Source organism: Varroa jacobsoni, unplaced genomic scaffold (assembly GCF_002532875.2).
Source record: "Varroa jacobsoni isolate VJ856 unplaced genomic scaffold, vjacob_1.0 scaffold_1018, whole genome shotgun sequence".
Taxonomy (NCBI): Eukaryota; Metazoa; Arthropoda; class Arachnida; order Mesostigmata; family Varroidae; genus Varroa; species Varroa jacobsoni.
The window spans coordinates 3,596-17,611 of NW_019213920.1; the positions used below are offsets into that span (position 1 = coordinate 3,596).

The following is a 14,016-nucleotide window of genomic DNA, read 5'->3' on the forward strand; positions in this document are numbered from 1 at the left end:
GAAAATTCGCTTAGGTGTTCGAGCCTCTGTGAGCGGACGAAGTCGAGGGCATATTAGGTCCGGCGCGTGCGCCTTCCAGTTAAGATAAATAATGCATATTTCCGTGTGTCCGATGGAGCGGCTATTGAACAGAAACAATTCAGCTGTGTAATGCTGGCAGGTAGCAAAGAAATTTTGGATCTATGTCATGTACTTAAGCGGAATTTTTAAAAGAATCAAGCGAAATGTGCTGTTGTAGCGCGGGAAACTCTGGAGAGCTGGCTTACGCGTAAGTACTAGTTAGTAGAACAGAGTAACACCGAAAAGCTTTACACATTATCGCCTACAGTAATGCTTAAAATGATGAACGGCCATGGGCGTTGCCGTTTCGCGACTTAGACGGTAACAAGTATACGTATACGTATACGTATACGCAAGACCACTTATGGTAATGTTAAGCTCAATAGAGTTGCCATTCATTCATTCATCTATACTGAACCCTACAATAAACCCTGTCGAAGTTCATTATTACAAACTATGTCTCAGCCTAAAAATTCACCACTGTAATTTGAGTTCGGGCGCTGTGGGCCAGATTGCTGTACTCTATCCAAACACATCCTTCGCAGCTGAAGTCTCGCCCTCGCAAAAACACACGAATTCCAGATTATGCAAGCTTGTTCATAACCCATTATTCTTAAAGTAATTAAGAAAAAAAACATTAATTTGAAAAGGATACTCCTGAACCAGGTATTTTCCGAACGAAACTGGATGTCCTGGGTCCACTGGCGATGGAAACTACTGATGAAAACTTTTTCCGTGACGAAACGAAGGACATTGGCCAAATCGGAATGGTAACGTTGGAGAAGTCTCCAAGAAGACTTAGTTGGCAGAGGGAGCATCATTTCGATAAACTTGAAGCATAAAAGTCCTCAGCTATATTTTCAAGCGAATCAGAGTGTCATCTTTCGTCTTCTGTAAACCTATTCCAAATCCTAATATGTAGCTTATACGAAGAACTGCTGGTAATAATTTCAATATGTACTTTTAACTCCGCTGTTTACAGCCACTACTACAATGGATGATGTATGAACTAGTAGTATCATTAATATATCGAATTGGATGTGTAGACAATATTGGAGATTGAAACAAATTACAAACTAAAACTCGAATGTATATATTAGAGATCAGAAAATACTTTATTGTTGTTTGCAATTAAAAACTTGATAATTTTACACATTTATTCATGACAAGCTTACACTCCAGCTTCAGTGTTCAAAATCTTTAATTCAACACTAACCGTCGCCCCATATCGCGTTCTCCACGATACTAACATACCTAACCGGAATTTAGACCAGCTCACCAAACTCAAGGCTGCTATGGACAGTTTTGCTACGGCTTCTTGTTGTGTATATGTCTAAGGTCAGACTTTTGACTTACACAGTTTAGTATCACGTGTAATATTTTGAACTGTACAAAAAACAAGGAATACTCGAGGCATCACACACTTTTTGGTTCGACAAGTCTATCCGAACCGTTTAGATAGGTGTCTTTGATCTTTTATGAATGTTGGAAGTCTTAAGCTACGATGTAAGATACGATTTACCCAGATATGAAAAAATGTTTTAATCGGAATCAATCTCTTCAATTTCAATTTCGTCCGGTGGGACCAGCTCCATGACAATCTCCTTTTTTTCAGGTATATTTGATACCGCATCTTCATCTGCTTCGTCCTCCTCTGGAACAAATTTTTCACTAAAACTTCTCTCCGCTGGCTGTGAAGAAAACATTGCCTTCCTAACAAAAACACAGTCATTAATAACTTTCCATTGTTCCTGGGACAAGTTTTTAGGTTTTATCTTGAACATGTATGGCAATATATCGCTAACTAAAACATCCACCGAGGCTCCTTGGATGAAGAATTGGTGACGCACTTCATCTAAACGATTTTCGACCTTCTTGCGATCCAATATCGGCTTCTTAAACGTGCCAAAGTAAGTTTTTTCTTTTGGTTTTTCTAAATGGTACATTAGGCCCCGTAAAGTTGTAGACAATCCGAATGAATTCATGCATCCTGTGGGATCCCATACAGAGCCAAAATAATCTCCAAGGGAGAACCACTCAAGACAATTAGCTGCAGAGTCGATGCTAGCATAAACATTTGAGGCATTGTTATGCAGCATCCTTATGAAGAGATCCTGTGATACACAGGTTCGATCGAACACCGCTTCTGGGTTTTCTTTCAGTGGAGGCTTTTCATAACATTTTAAATGAGCGGCCAACTCATGTACAACGTTATCTTCGCGCTTTGCATATAAGATCTTGCCCAACGAATGAAAGAGATACAATGAACTATCCTTCCGTGTATCTCCCCCTTTTTCCTCTGAAAAAAATGAAGATAATCAATCCGAGTTCTTTTTCAGATAGCTTAACAAAGGTAAAACAAAGTATAATTCAAACAAATCGCGTTAATACATTACCTTCTTTCATAACGAAAACCATCTTTTAGATTGGCGTTTATACATTCGCACACGGTACGCAGCATTAAAAAAAATAAACAGCTTAAGGCAAGCCTCAGACCATTGTTGACAAATAATACGATAAAAACAAATAAAATGATGTTGCACAAATGAGGAGCTGCTCTTTAGCTAGTGCTTATCTGGCAATAAGATATATTCTAAGCTTAAGTTTATGGACTACTCTAGCTATTAGACTAGCTAAATTTGCCAATATAAAATCGTATTCAGTAATAACAGGCCTAAATTGCTACGATGTCTATTAAAAATAAAGGTCGCCCACTCAAAACAAAGTTACTTGTCTTCACGGTATAGAGACAACAAACCTTCGTGTAAATAAGTGTTATAAATAAGGGCAACAACGGGTTTTCCAATGAGAAAATTGCAACGAGATTGCCAACTATGTACGAAGATCTTCTATTTTATGTAATCCATTTGTATCCCAGTGCCACTTCCAAAAAAATTTTCGCAGTTTCCAGCAAGAGCTGCGGAATTTGTATTTGCACTTCTTCAAGCCTAACCTATTGAATTAGGCATCAATGAGGCGTCTACAGTATTCCGCACTGCTATAACAGTTCTCATAAACAAGAAAAAAGATGTAAACTCATGTCTGCATTCTGCAACCTTTGAAAAATGTCAGTAATAGGACCATAAATACGATTTTGAATGCTCAGCAATTGATCTCCAACAATATAGTTTATGTGTTCGTTCTAAAGGCCTTATACCCTTCAACCATCATACACTCAGCATGACTGGATCTTTCACCGTAGTCAGTCAGTCAGTCAGTAAGCTTTTTTCAAATTCCCAGTTTTGTGTCTATTTTGTCGGGCCTGAGAAAACCAACTACGTTCGAACATGCACTACTTAAAGCTCTCTAGATTAGACTCTAGCATTTACCAAAGGTGAACTCAAAGCGTCTACACTACGTGGACAATTTTAGTTGCGTATAAGTAGTTACTGTGCTCTCGCGTACGTTTGTTTGATTCGTTGATGCTACATCCGATACAACGAAAAAAATAACTCGGCCAGCTGCTCTGTCCCATCTACTCGGTTCTTTTTCCGCGTCCGCCTAATTCTTCTATTTCAATGTTCCGACAATACTAGTGGCATGCCCTAGGTGTTCCAACACCCTGATCTAATACAAGCGCATTTGTGTTACACTCAACCTAACTTGTAGCCTGAGTTCATATTTATATTCTCTGGGACTTTCGATGCAGCTGTGCTAGCATTATGTTTCGTCAACCGGTTTCATCTAGTCTGACTGTTGCAGTTATTCTACTGCAGAGTCTGATTCTCGACACGCAGGATCCCTCACGCTGAAACTTGGTTCGCGGCTGATTTCACATCCAGCTTGATGTTAACGATAGCTGAGGTATATACTAATGCTTTTTTCCTAGCATTCCGATATAGTGATTCTAATTTCCTGACCTGGTAAATTTATCACCTCGTTTCAGCGACACTTCGTTACCTTGTTTTATCTACAACACGGCCCCATTTATTCGGTGTTCAAAGTTGATTACCTGAAGTTTTTGACACTAAACCAACAATGTCGTCGTGAAAAGTTCTGACTTTTTTCTTTTCAATACCTGTTCAGAGTGATTTTTTCGCAGCCCACAAGAAAAGATGACGAAGTGGCGACAGGCCTGAGAAGCTAACAAGGGCGCATTGAACCCGATTTAACAAACTGTTGCCAGAAAACTTGCACATCACTACTTCGAGGATCAGATGACGAGAAGAAAATGTAGGCGGAAAGGACACCGATCGTTAGGTAGATGGAAACCGTAGAAACCGTCGGAAGCAATACTAAACGGCATTAACGAAAGTAAAACTGGAAATATCAATTAGTTTAATGGAGATTAGCTCGAGCGAAAAACAACCGGCATAGATGTTACTTATAGAGCTGACAGTCGGGCACTTTGCTTGTCACTCGTTTACGGGCAGTAGCGACGAAAGAACAAAGAAGTCTCTCACGGCCAGCGCTTTCAGTTGATGTCGAGACGACGCGTAGGGGCTTATAAGCCATCAATCGTCGTTCATTAAGGCTTTGGGTCAAGGTTTTTCTTGTTTGTGGTCTATTTGCTCTCAGGGCTAAACGCCGTTAGTTACGGTGGCTTAGCCGTTAGTGTTTGACTCGTCAACTAAGCTCATTAGCCTCATTCGTTTGCCAGGATGAGCTGTTGGACTACCCGCCTGTTATTGTAGGGGTCGTAAAACAGCGCTCTTTGTCACTTTTCTGCCCAGGCTCAGCTGGGCGAAATAGGCTGAAACACCTTGAGGTCAGTTAAATGATAGGTCTCCGAAAGTGCAGAGAGGGTTGGCTATTAATTTTAAACAGCTTCAATTCGTAAAGCAGCGTCTGTCAATGTTTTTGTGTTCATCTGTGTACATGTTCGTAGCTAAATCTGCTCAAGTATTGACTAAAGTCATTCCTCAAGTGTCTTCCTTTTCCTAAACACGCGAGTCGTGGGCTATATTTTCCGCAATACCATATAGAAACAAGAATTTCGGTATTTTTTGCAACACGTTTACTTACCTTTATTATTTTTCTGCTCTTTCTTCTTTTTTTTACAATCGAAATTCGTGACGATTTTGGAGTCTCGCATGCTAGCTATTTGCAAAAGATTAACTGCCATGCGCAAGTCTCCATCGCAATGCTGTATTACTGAGTCTACTTCTGCTTCAGCGAGATGGCGAAAAGCCGTTCCGAACGCCTACATCATAAAAACCGCTATTATTACTAATATTAATCAACACATGCTCCTATAAGTCAACGGGACAATAATTGCTCTACTGAATACAAATCAACGAGCGTTTAACGACTCTTAAGTCCTAAATACAGATTTTACATAAGGACAACGGAGTTTCTGTAAGTTACCACAAATGCGTTACCATAGCTCAAAGTTTCGGTCAGCTACTTATTTTTTTCTAGAATTAGGTGCAAAAACCAAAATTGACCGCTGTACCTACCAAATAAGCCTGATGGATAATGCCTTTTATAGCTTTTCTTAGCAATGTAGTTGCAACAGGGTTGAATGAGATGCAACGTATACCCAGTTCAGTTTTTAATTCCGGCGGAAAAAGCTTAAATTCTCGCGAGGACGGAGTTTCACAGAGGAGAATCACGAGAGAACAACGACCTGTAGTAAGAAAATCCGCACAACCATCGTCTTAATAATACACAAAATACCGCATTAATGAATCCGAGACAAATAAAGCTAAGCGGACATAACGCTACTATACAATGCCTCTTCCCTACTACGCCATACACTAATTAGTCTTTCATATATTCATGGTACGTTTTTTCCAGCTAAAATTCTTTCACTTAATATCCATATACATTTTTAAATAAATAATAGTCAGTCGAATAGAAAATGTATACTGCTGTCGATAATTTTCTGAAAAACAGACAAAAGAAAAATATATTCCGCACGCAAAATCTGTTGTTTGGTCTTTTTTTTTTTGTTGTTGGTAAAAGCAAACATTGTGTGAGTAGGTAAATGTGAGAAAATAAAGGCTAATCATAATCAACCACTTCCCGTATTAGAGAATTTTACTTCATGACAAATTGGAACTCCAGTGTCAAATTTGATAATTATAACGTCAGCTAATCTAATGATTATAGGTGGATGTTACAATAGATACGGTTTTCCTACCGATAATAGGAGTCTAGGCGCCTTTCAGTGTTTCTAAATAAGATTTCTTAAACTCTGACATTTCGTTTATCTGGACTTTCTAGGATAGCTTGTTCTATTTGAAAATCCTCAATTTTTTATTTATTTATTCAGGTATTTCACCACTGCTAGCTGAGATACATTTTCACAGTGTAATTAACCAATGCAGTGATTACTCCTTTAATAATGATTGATGTAATATGTTTATATTTCAAAACAAGGTTGTTTGGCTGCCCGCGATGTACGTGATGCTCTATGGAACCAGGAGTCGACTCACGCAATATGGCTTAAGTGAGCCGACATTATATTCATAGAAGCCGGAGTTGTCTGCGTGGCTAAAGCACATACTTTTGATAACATTACCATGGTAACCACAAACATACGATCAATTTCGGTATCGACAAATGTTCATTATGCCATTTTCAAATATGTTGGAAAAATCGTACATAAACAAAACCCTCCTTGGCAAATCTTTTAGTGCGGAAAATTTTTGTTCAGACGGTAAGATAAGTCCAAAGCGAAGGGGAGGTATGTTTCGATAATTCTGCTACTTAATATGTTGATAACTTGAACTCTTCTGAGTTCAAGTTGCCTGCTGATCTACGCACAGTTTGCACACGCGCATAACACACATGTTACTTCGCAACGGTCGAAGTCACAGTGTCTTGCGCTTTGTAGCCTTTAGCATGTTGTAGAAGACCTGTACAGACTCTTCTTGTCCTCTGCCCACCAATTTAGCTAACAAGCTTGTGGCTGTCACTCGCACGGATATGTCCTATCTTCAACATTAAACTTTTCTCCCCAGTCATCAACTGCTTGTGTGGGGTCTTCATAATATACAACTTATACTACTACGTAGTATAACTGTGCATGCTAGTACACTAACATGCTCCCTTCAGTACTTACTGACAATTATTTTTGGCAACGACGAAACGATCTTGATGTCAACAAATCGCAGCAGGGCCCAGAAAGGAAGAAGCGTTAAGAAGCAAATTTTTTATACACGACCCACTGCCTCTTATTACTCCATTAATCGCCAAACTGCATCATGTTGCCTGACAAATGAGCGTGAATAACTGGATTGTGCCGGTCACCATCGCAAGTACTTACTCTAAACCCTTGCATATGGTTAAATTGCTTTGATCTCTGTCATTCAATAGCGTTTATTGATCATGGTACGGTGAACGAGATTGTACGTCGACTTCAGGCTCCAAAGGTCGATAAAGAAAAAAACGTTTTCAACGCCTATTCTACCTCACCTTTTGCCGAAGTCAAAAAGTTGTCGAGTATGTAGGTTTTATTTACTGAGAGGACTCTAGAGGTAAGAGTATTGCTCGACGGGATTCGGTTCAAGGGTAAGGTTTCGGACCTGAATAATACAATCCATTTCGGTTGGCCATGCAAAAACGGCAAAGATCTTGAATACGAAACAACTCATTAACAGGCCGAAAAGGTGCACTATCAACATGAAACTATTAGAGAGAAATCAAAAGCTCGGGTACATCATAGACTAGGTAATGTGCACAAGAAATCATTCTAATTCGCCCTCAACGTCTTGTGGCAGTGTGGCAGACACTATGATTAGCTTCTACACAGAATTGTTACGGATGGCCAAGAGTGGTTTCGCAATGCCTATGTGAGATACAGACATAAACAGAGCTTCGAAAGATATGCCTAGACCCAAGGTTAACTCCAATTTACATCCCACACCATAATTTGCGCTTGATAAAATTGAAAAAGTCTGGAAAAGATTAGGCTATTTACGGAAAAGGTCGTTAGCGCGGTTCCTCTTGAATTTTGTATAGCTCCAACGTTCTCCAAACCTCAAGTCGACGGATTACCACCCTTCTTGACCTTTAGCAAATTCAATTTGTAAACGTAAATTTGACGAAAAGGACGATCTTAAGAACTGGATGAATGAATCCTTCAACACCAAGCCTGTAAACCTCTGGCGACAAGGAATAGCTAAACAGGTTGAAAGACGCTAATGTTAAACAACAAGCTAATTAAAGAAAATAGTTTTGTTGTTTGCTGATCTGTCTTATTCTTTCTTGCGTGACATTTCGCTAAAACCGTTTAACTAACGCGTGCTTCAATCTGAACACATTCGCACTACAGCAAAACCTTGGTCTTTTCTAAAGCCTAATAGGTTTCAAACCTAGGCCTTGGTTCGAGACCTATTAGGGCCACCTTTTTTACTATCCAACATTTCTTGCATATTTCAATTTTGCGATAATACGCTATTTGTCGTGGTAGCTTTTTTCTATTATGTAAAAGCAAAATTAACCCATCTTTAAAAACCAAGCATTTCATCAATATCTTCATGTACTGTTGCAATTGTTCAACTTATCTCAAGATAAACCCTACTTATCACATTACGCACAGCTCGATTCAAGACTATTAGTATTAAACTTCTTTTGTCGCCATTGCACGATTCTCATAGTAGGGTTCTTCTATTCATTTGAAATATCGTAATGAATTAGTTTAGCTTAGTTACTTTAGGCACCCCATAAACTATCTTTCATGTGATTAAGTAGAACACGAAGCAACACTTACAGTAAAATATCTAATACAAGTAAAAATCGAAACTTTTTGTGAATTATTTTTTGCTTTTCGGCTTTTTTCTATTCAAGTTGCACCTTGTTGAAGTACCTCAACAGAAGAGTAATATGATAAATAAGTATTATATTTTTAAATGTAATTTAAATAATTCTATGAAACGCAAATTTCCAGTACGTTAATATGAGTAAACCTACCAAACCTTCTATATTTTCTTAAACAGTCATGGAAGTCCTCGGTGTGCTTAAGAAACGCTGAAGGAATATCTTCGAGAACAATAATTCTACGGGAATCCTCCTCAAACAGAGATTTATACCTGAAAGGTAAGAAGCACGTGTAGCGTAAGGAGAACGCTAAACCGACTGTGTTGAATGAACGTCTGTTATTATCGTAAAATACAAAAGTAGGTACAGAGCTGAGTAAAAATAAACAAAAATCAGGTTTTGTGTCCGGAAAAGCAGTTAGTTAACAGATGAAACAGATGACGTTGCAATTCTGAGCCCACTTTACTTCTAGCTATTAAACCTGTTTTCTTATAACTGTGATCTTACTTCATTTTACACGTAGGGTTACGAAATGGCCGGTACATTAAGGGTACGATTATGGATACAAAAATTAAAAAAAAATGCAATGAACCTTCTCGATCTAATAAAATAGTAAATCTTATCTAAATCTGAAATAATTTCGGCTGATAGATGTGCTAACAATCGAAGTTGCTGGGTCAGTTTAACCCATCTCAAGTAGTTTAAATGCTTGTGACAGGAAAAGCCACCACTTTCTTGAATTGATTGATGACAATTGACAACACATGGTAAACACAGTGGATGCATAAACGTTTTATGAGAGCGAAAGAAAAATTTTATCTAGTATATTACCTGCTTCCTTGGAAAAGGAATTCAGTTAAGTTATCAATAATTTTCTCCCTCGGCGCTTCATCCCAACTTACGTATTTCCATCCATCCTCAACGTATCCGCTGGCTCCTACCGTCAACTGGAATTTATTCACCATAAAATAAGAATACGGTAAACATAATATTATTGGTATAATGTTTATTTTGAAACATTAAATTATTTGCCACATCATAAATCTGTTTTTACCTAGATCTTACTTTATAAGCTTTAAAATAATCATGTTTTTTTGGCCTCGAATTGTGTCCTAAATGAGATCTCTGACAGTACACTTCCTTGGCTTAGTCTAATATGTGAACACAGATGCGTGGCGCGTCTAAATGGAGAATTGCTTGGTACCTTGCTTTTGAGATTGTATCTAGACAAAAATAGATATTTTAAGACTTAGTTCTGCTTGCGGGGAGATGTCGTATCGTTCCTAAAAGTCACGTCTGTTAAACATAACTATCGACGGTGGTTACAGCTTCAATTCGCACCATACTCCGTTCCTTTTTTAATCTGCAAGTAACTCTTCAGTAGGAGCCGTCCATAAACTGATATATGTAAATGTCAACTTGGCATAGCGTCGTTTAAATACGCTACACAGAGACCAATTTGGGACTCACAGTAGGCTGAAGTTCTTAAAAACGCATAGGGTCGAAACTGCCGAAAATTCAAAAGGTGCAAGAAGTTTTAAGACGACAAATTCTTACAGTTTATTTTCTCAATTGAGCTTTAATATTATCTTGATCTTGATATATTGATTGATATTATCTTCTCTAAAATGGCCGTTATATTCTGCATAAAAAATCGGGTATATCAAGAAACAATTTATAAACCCCATTCAATTATTTTTTAGCCTTTGCGAACTCCTGTAGTGGTATCAATGGCGAGACACTAAAGTCAATTATCAGTATTTTTCGCCCAGAAATCACAAAGGTTCCGCAGTGGAAGGATTATGATGTAACCGAAAAAACAACAGAAGATCACCAACAAAAATGATGCGCGCTTAGTTTAGTAATATTCTTGTAAACATAAAAAGTGTTTGCTTTATATTCGGTTTTAATACTTTTTCGACCACTCAATTTGTATATATATATTTACGTTTGTCAAGAATATCCCGTTGGGGTGTTCCCGAACCTGGTCCTGGTTCCTCTGTAGCCTCATTTAAAATGCTGTAGACCATTTATTAGAGAATTATTACAAGAAGCTTTTCGCCATACGTGCACGGCGTATGTACATCAAGCACATTTAAAAAAAATTTCGGCCGGAAAAATACAACGGAAACTTCAGAGCTCATCTATACCGTTAAAAAGCGCAGACGCAACAACCGCTTTATTTCGATCAGGTCATTAACGAAGAAATTTCAGTTACCATGTCCGAACGGTCATGAACACCTCAAGTATAAGTCGTAATTTTGGGAAAGCTGACGCCTTCCAAGGCCAATAAAATTAAGGTCGCTGTCATTTGCGTTTCTGCTTAGCGAAGGAACAGGCCGTCTTCATCTCTTTTTCGACGACAAAACATTTTTGATATAACTGTTAGCTGTTGAAACGGTCTTTGACCTGCACACAAATCAGAGGATGTGCTTGCTGTGTTTGAAAGCAATTTATCAAGAAACTTGGAATTTGATGTTCAATGAAGGATAGGTTATCTCAGCATACTTTTCCTGAAGAGGTAAAAACATTACCAGCAAGCAAATTTAGCTTACGTGTTCTAGAAAATTTTACGCGACTATGAATTACACGTCTCCGAGAACAATAGTGCATCCGCTTATGCAAGCTTGTTAGAGCAGGACTGGCTGCTTGGGCATATGGTCGTCTTCTGTAATAAGCGCATATGGCCGCTGAAATGCTTGTTGTTTTGAACCAGTTGGATTTATTATCGTTCGTAAGGAGCTGTTGAACGAGTTTCGGTATGACAATGTCCACTTGCTCACTAGAAACCGTGGGTTGGGCCCGAATTATACCGAAATGGCTATCAGAAGTGACACGTTTAGCACGTGCAAAACAGTTGAAATGCAAGCTTTTGTCTTAGAATCAAAAGAAGAAAATTGTGACAAGTATTTTTTGCATTTCTACATGAAACCAAATGAGCAACATTAAGGAAATTATGTAGAAACCGAATCTGAGTTCTCTCAAATTTCTTGTTGGGTAACTAATAGTGTATGTGTTTAGGCATCGTTACGACGACTTTTTTTGTTCCTTAGTTCCGGTCGATTTGGTCGATTTGGGAAATGTCTGAGAGAGTCCAAATGGACTCTCTCAGACATTTCCCAATGCATACAAGCCTTCCAATTCAATCAAACACAAATTATGGCCATTTCGAAGTGGAGTGTGGTGTTAACTCGGCGTCTAGACGTATCTTCCGAAGTTATGCTTACCTATATTCTATTACGACGTAGAAATGCCACTTCTGACAAGCTGTAACAAGTCTGCGTAAAGACATACTATGGCGACTGCGCGAGATGTTGAAGGCGAATTAGAAGCAGCACTCTCTCACGCGCTTTACCCACTTCATGTCACACCCAGGCTTTTAATACATAATCAACTTCCGCAGACTCATAATGCCTGACAATAGCCTATGTTCGCAGCTTATCTTATTGGCCAAGTCATGAGTGAGCTATCATCCGAGGACCTCATCGACTTTGGATGGCCGAAGGGTCTGTCGGAGCAGGGGTATACCCAACTAAGATTCCATTTTGAAACGCAATAAACTCCTTCAGACAATCTTTTCTGTAATCCAGTCCTTGCTGTACATGGCACGAATGGCTTAAGATTATTCGACAGTTTTCTGCTGACAACAGTTTTGCTGAAAGACAAAATAGAACACTTTTCCACCTGAAGCCTCTGTCTTTGGAGCCTAAAGTCAACGCGAAATTCCGTTCACCAATCGTTGAAATTATACAATTATACAAATGAAAGCAAGCACTTTTGGATGGTATACTGAAGTAAAGAAGAAGAAAAGCAGACATCTAGAGAAGGTTCTTACTGACGCACTAATTTCCTTCGCTTCGCGGCCTAAAGCACTCATCATAATTCTGAAAATATTCCTTGTTTAACCTGCGATTAGCTCGGTAGTAGTAACCCTGCATCAAACACATCTGTGAGTGCACATGCATTAAAACATCGCTTGGAAATAAATTTGACGCTAACAGCACGCCGAAATATCTAAAATAACCGCCGAAATAACCAAAAACTCTAAAACCCAAAAAAATAGTTAAGTTTTGGAGCTAATGCGAACGGCCCAATTCATAGTAGATATTCCCCTTTCTATTACAGCGGCCAGCTTTCATATAAAATATCCGTGATTATTAAAAGTAGCCTTTTGTAAAAGTTGGTGAACCTAGAAGCTCTTTTAACTTAATTCCTATTGACAAGCCTCCCTTTTCTCTAGTGAAATATTTTACGCACATTTAAAAAGTTGTGCGCAAGTTGGCAATAACGTAAACCGTTATTTTCGGGCAAAAACACCTTATGATTTCTGTGCTGTTCTCACCTAGCTCCCAAACAAAAAAAACGCCTGATTCCATTATGACGCATTTGTGATTTTCTTCTAGAGAGAGATGGGGTGCTTTCATTGCTAAGAATAACTGGTGAATAGATTCGTTTAGCCAATTAGATATATTTTTCCGAAAGTTAATTGCTTTCAGTCATTGAGTGGGACGCTAATTTGGGAAAATCAAACCTTTCCAAGATTTGCTCGACTAAACGAGATTGTGATTCATACCGAAATTATCAGGAATTCATAAACTAACCTAATATTAAAAAAATCAATTAAAGTGGTGAAGCACATTACGCTAAACGGGGTAGCAAGATTCCAAGGAAATTTCAATGGAATAGCGGATGAGATTGATTTTACATGCACAGGTGGAATAAGGTTTGTTTATGTGTGTATTGGCTATTTTAAAGTAGAGGTCAACAACTTATCTAACGAAAAATATCCGTTTAGTGTGGAAACGAACAGGAGAACGGGACAATTCGGAGCGATAAAGTAAAGAAGTCACGTAAAAAGTAACGCTGTAATGGAGCCATAAGTTAAACTGTATGCGATGAGTCACTCGAACAAGGAGATAGAACAACTGCAGCAATGAAATGGGTCCACTGAATAAAGATAATACACTGGCCGAATCAGGCAAAAAAAAACTGTGAACTAACTGCAACGGAATAACGGACTTGAAGCTGCGATTTCTCAGGAGAATTGCAAGCACGTTTATGTAAAAGTGAAGGCCTGCAATGGAACTACAGTTTATACTAGGCTAAGTGTAACACGAGCTAAATTCGTTCACATCAAAGTGGGCTGATAAAGTAACTGTCGAAAGGTGACGGGTTAGACTGAGCAGAGTAATTACAGTGGGGATTCTTTTAGTTCATAGAATAACTTCTGCTGCTATCAATCATTTAGAA

General features: G+C 38.5%; 1 protein-coding gene across 4 annotated transcripts in view; it reads right to left on the reverse strand.

Annotated features, from left to right (window-relative positions):
* Nucleotides 1–1,152: 1,152 nt before the first annotated feature.
* The window catches only part of Rad17 (Rad17 checkpoint clamp loader component), a 19,301-nt gene continuing 6,437 nt past the window's right edge, over nt 1,153–14,016 (reverse strand). For all 4 annotated transcript variants that reach the window (XM_086970657.1, XM_022842783.2, XM_022842784.2 and 1 more), the window contains 5 exons: nt 9,598–9,713; nt 8,920–9,038; nt 5,460–5,629; nt 5,026–5,203; nt 1,153–2,359 (listed from right to left, as the gene is read on the reverse strand). In XM_086970657.1, coding sequence (XP_086826783.1) covers nt 1,602–2,359; nt 5,026–5,203; nt 5,460–5,629; nt 8,920–9,038; nt 9,598–9,713 — 1,341 coding nt within the window. In that variant the 3' untranslated portion in view covers nt 1,153–1,601. The remainder of the gene's footprint in view (nt 2,360–5,025; nt 5,204–5,459; nt 5,630–8,919; nt 9,039–9,597; nt 9,714–14,016) is intronic.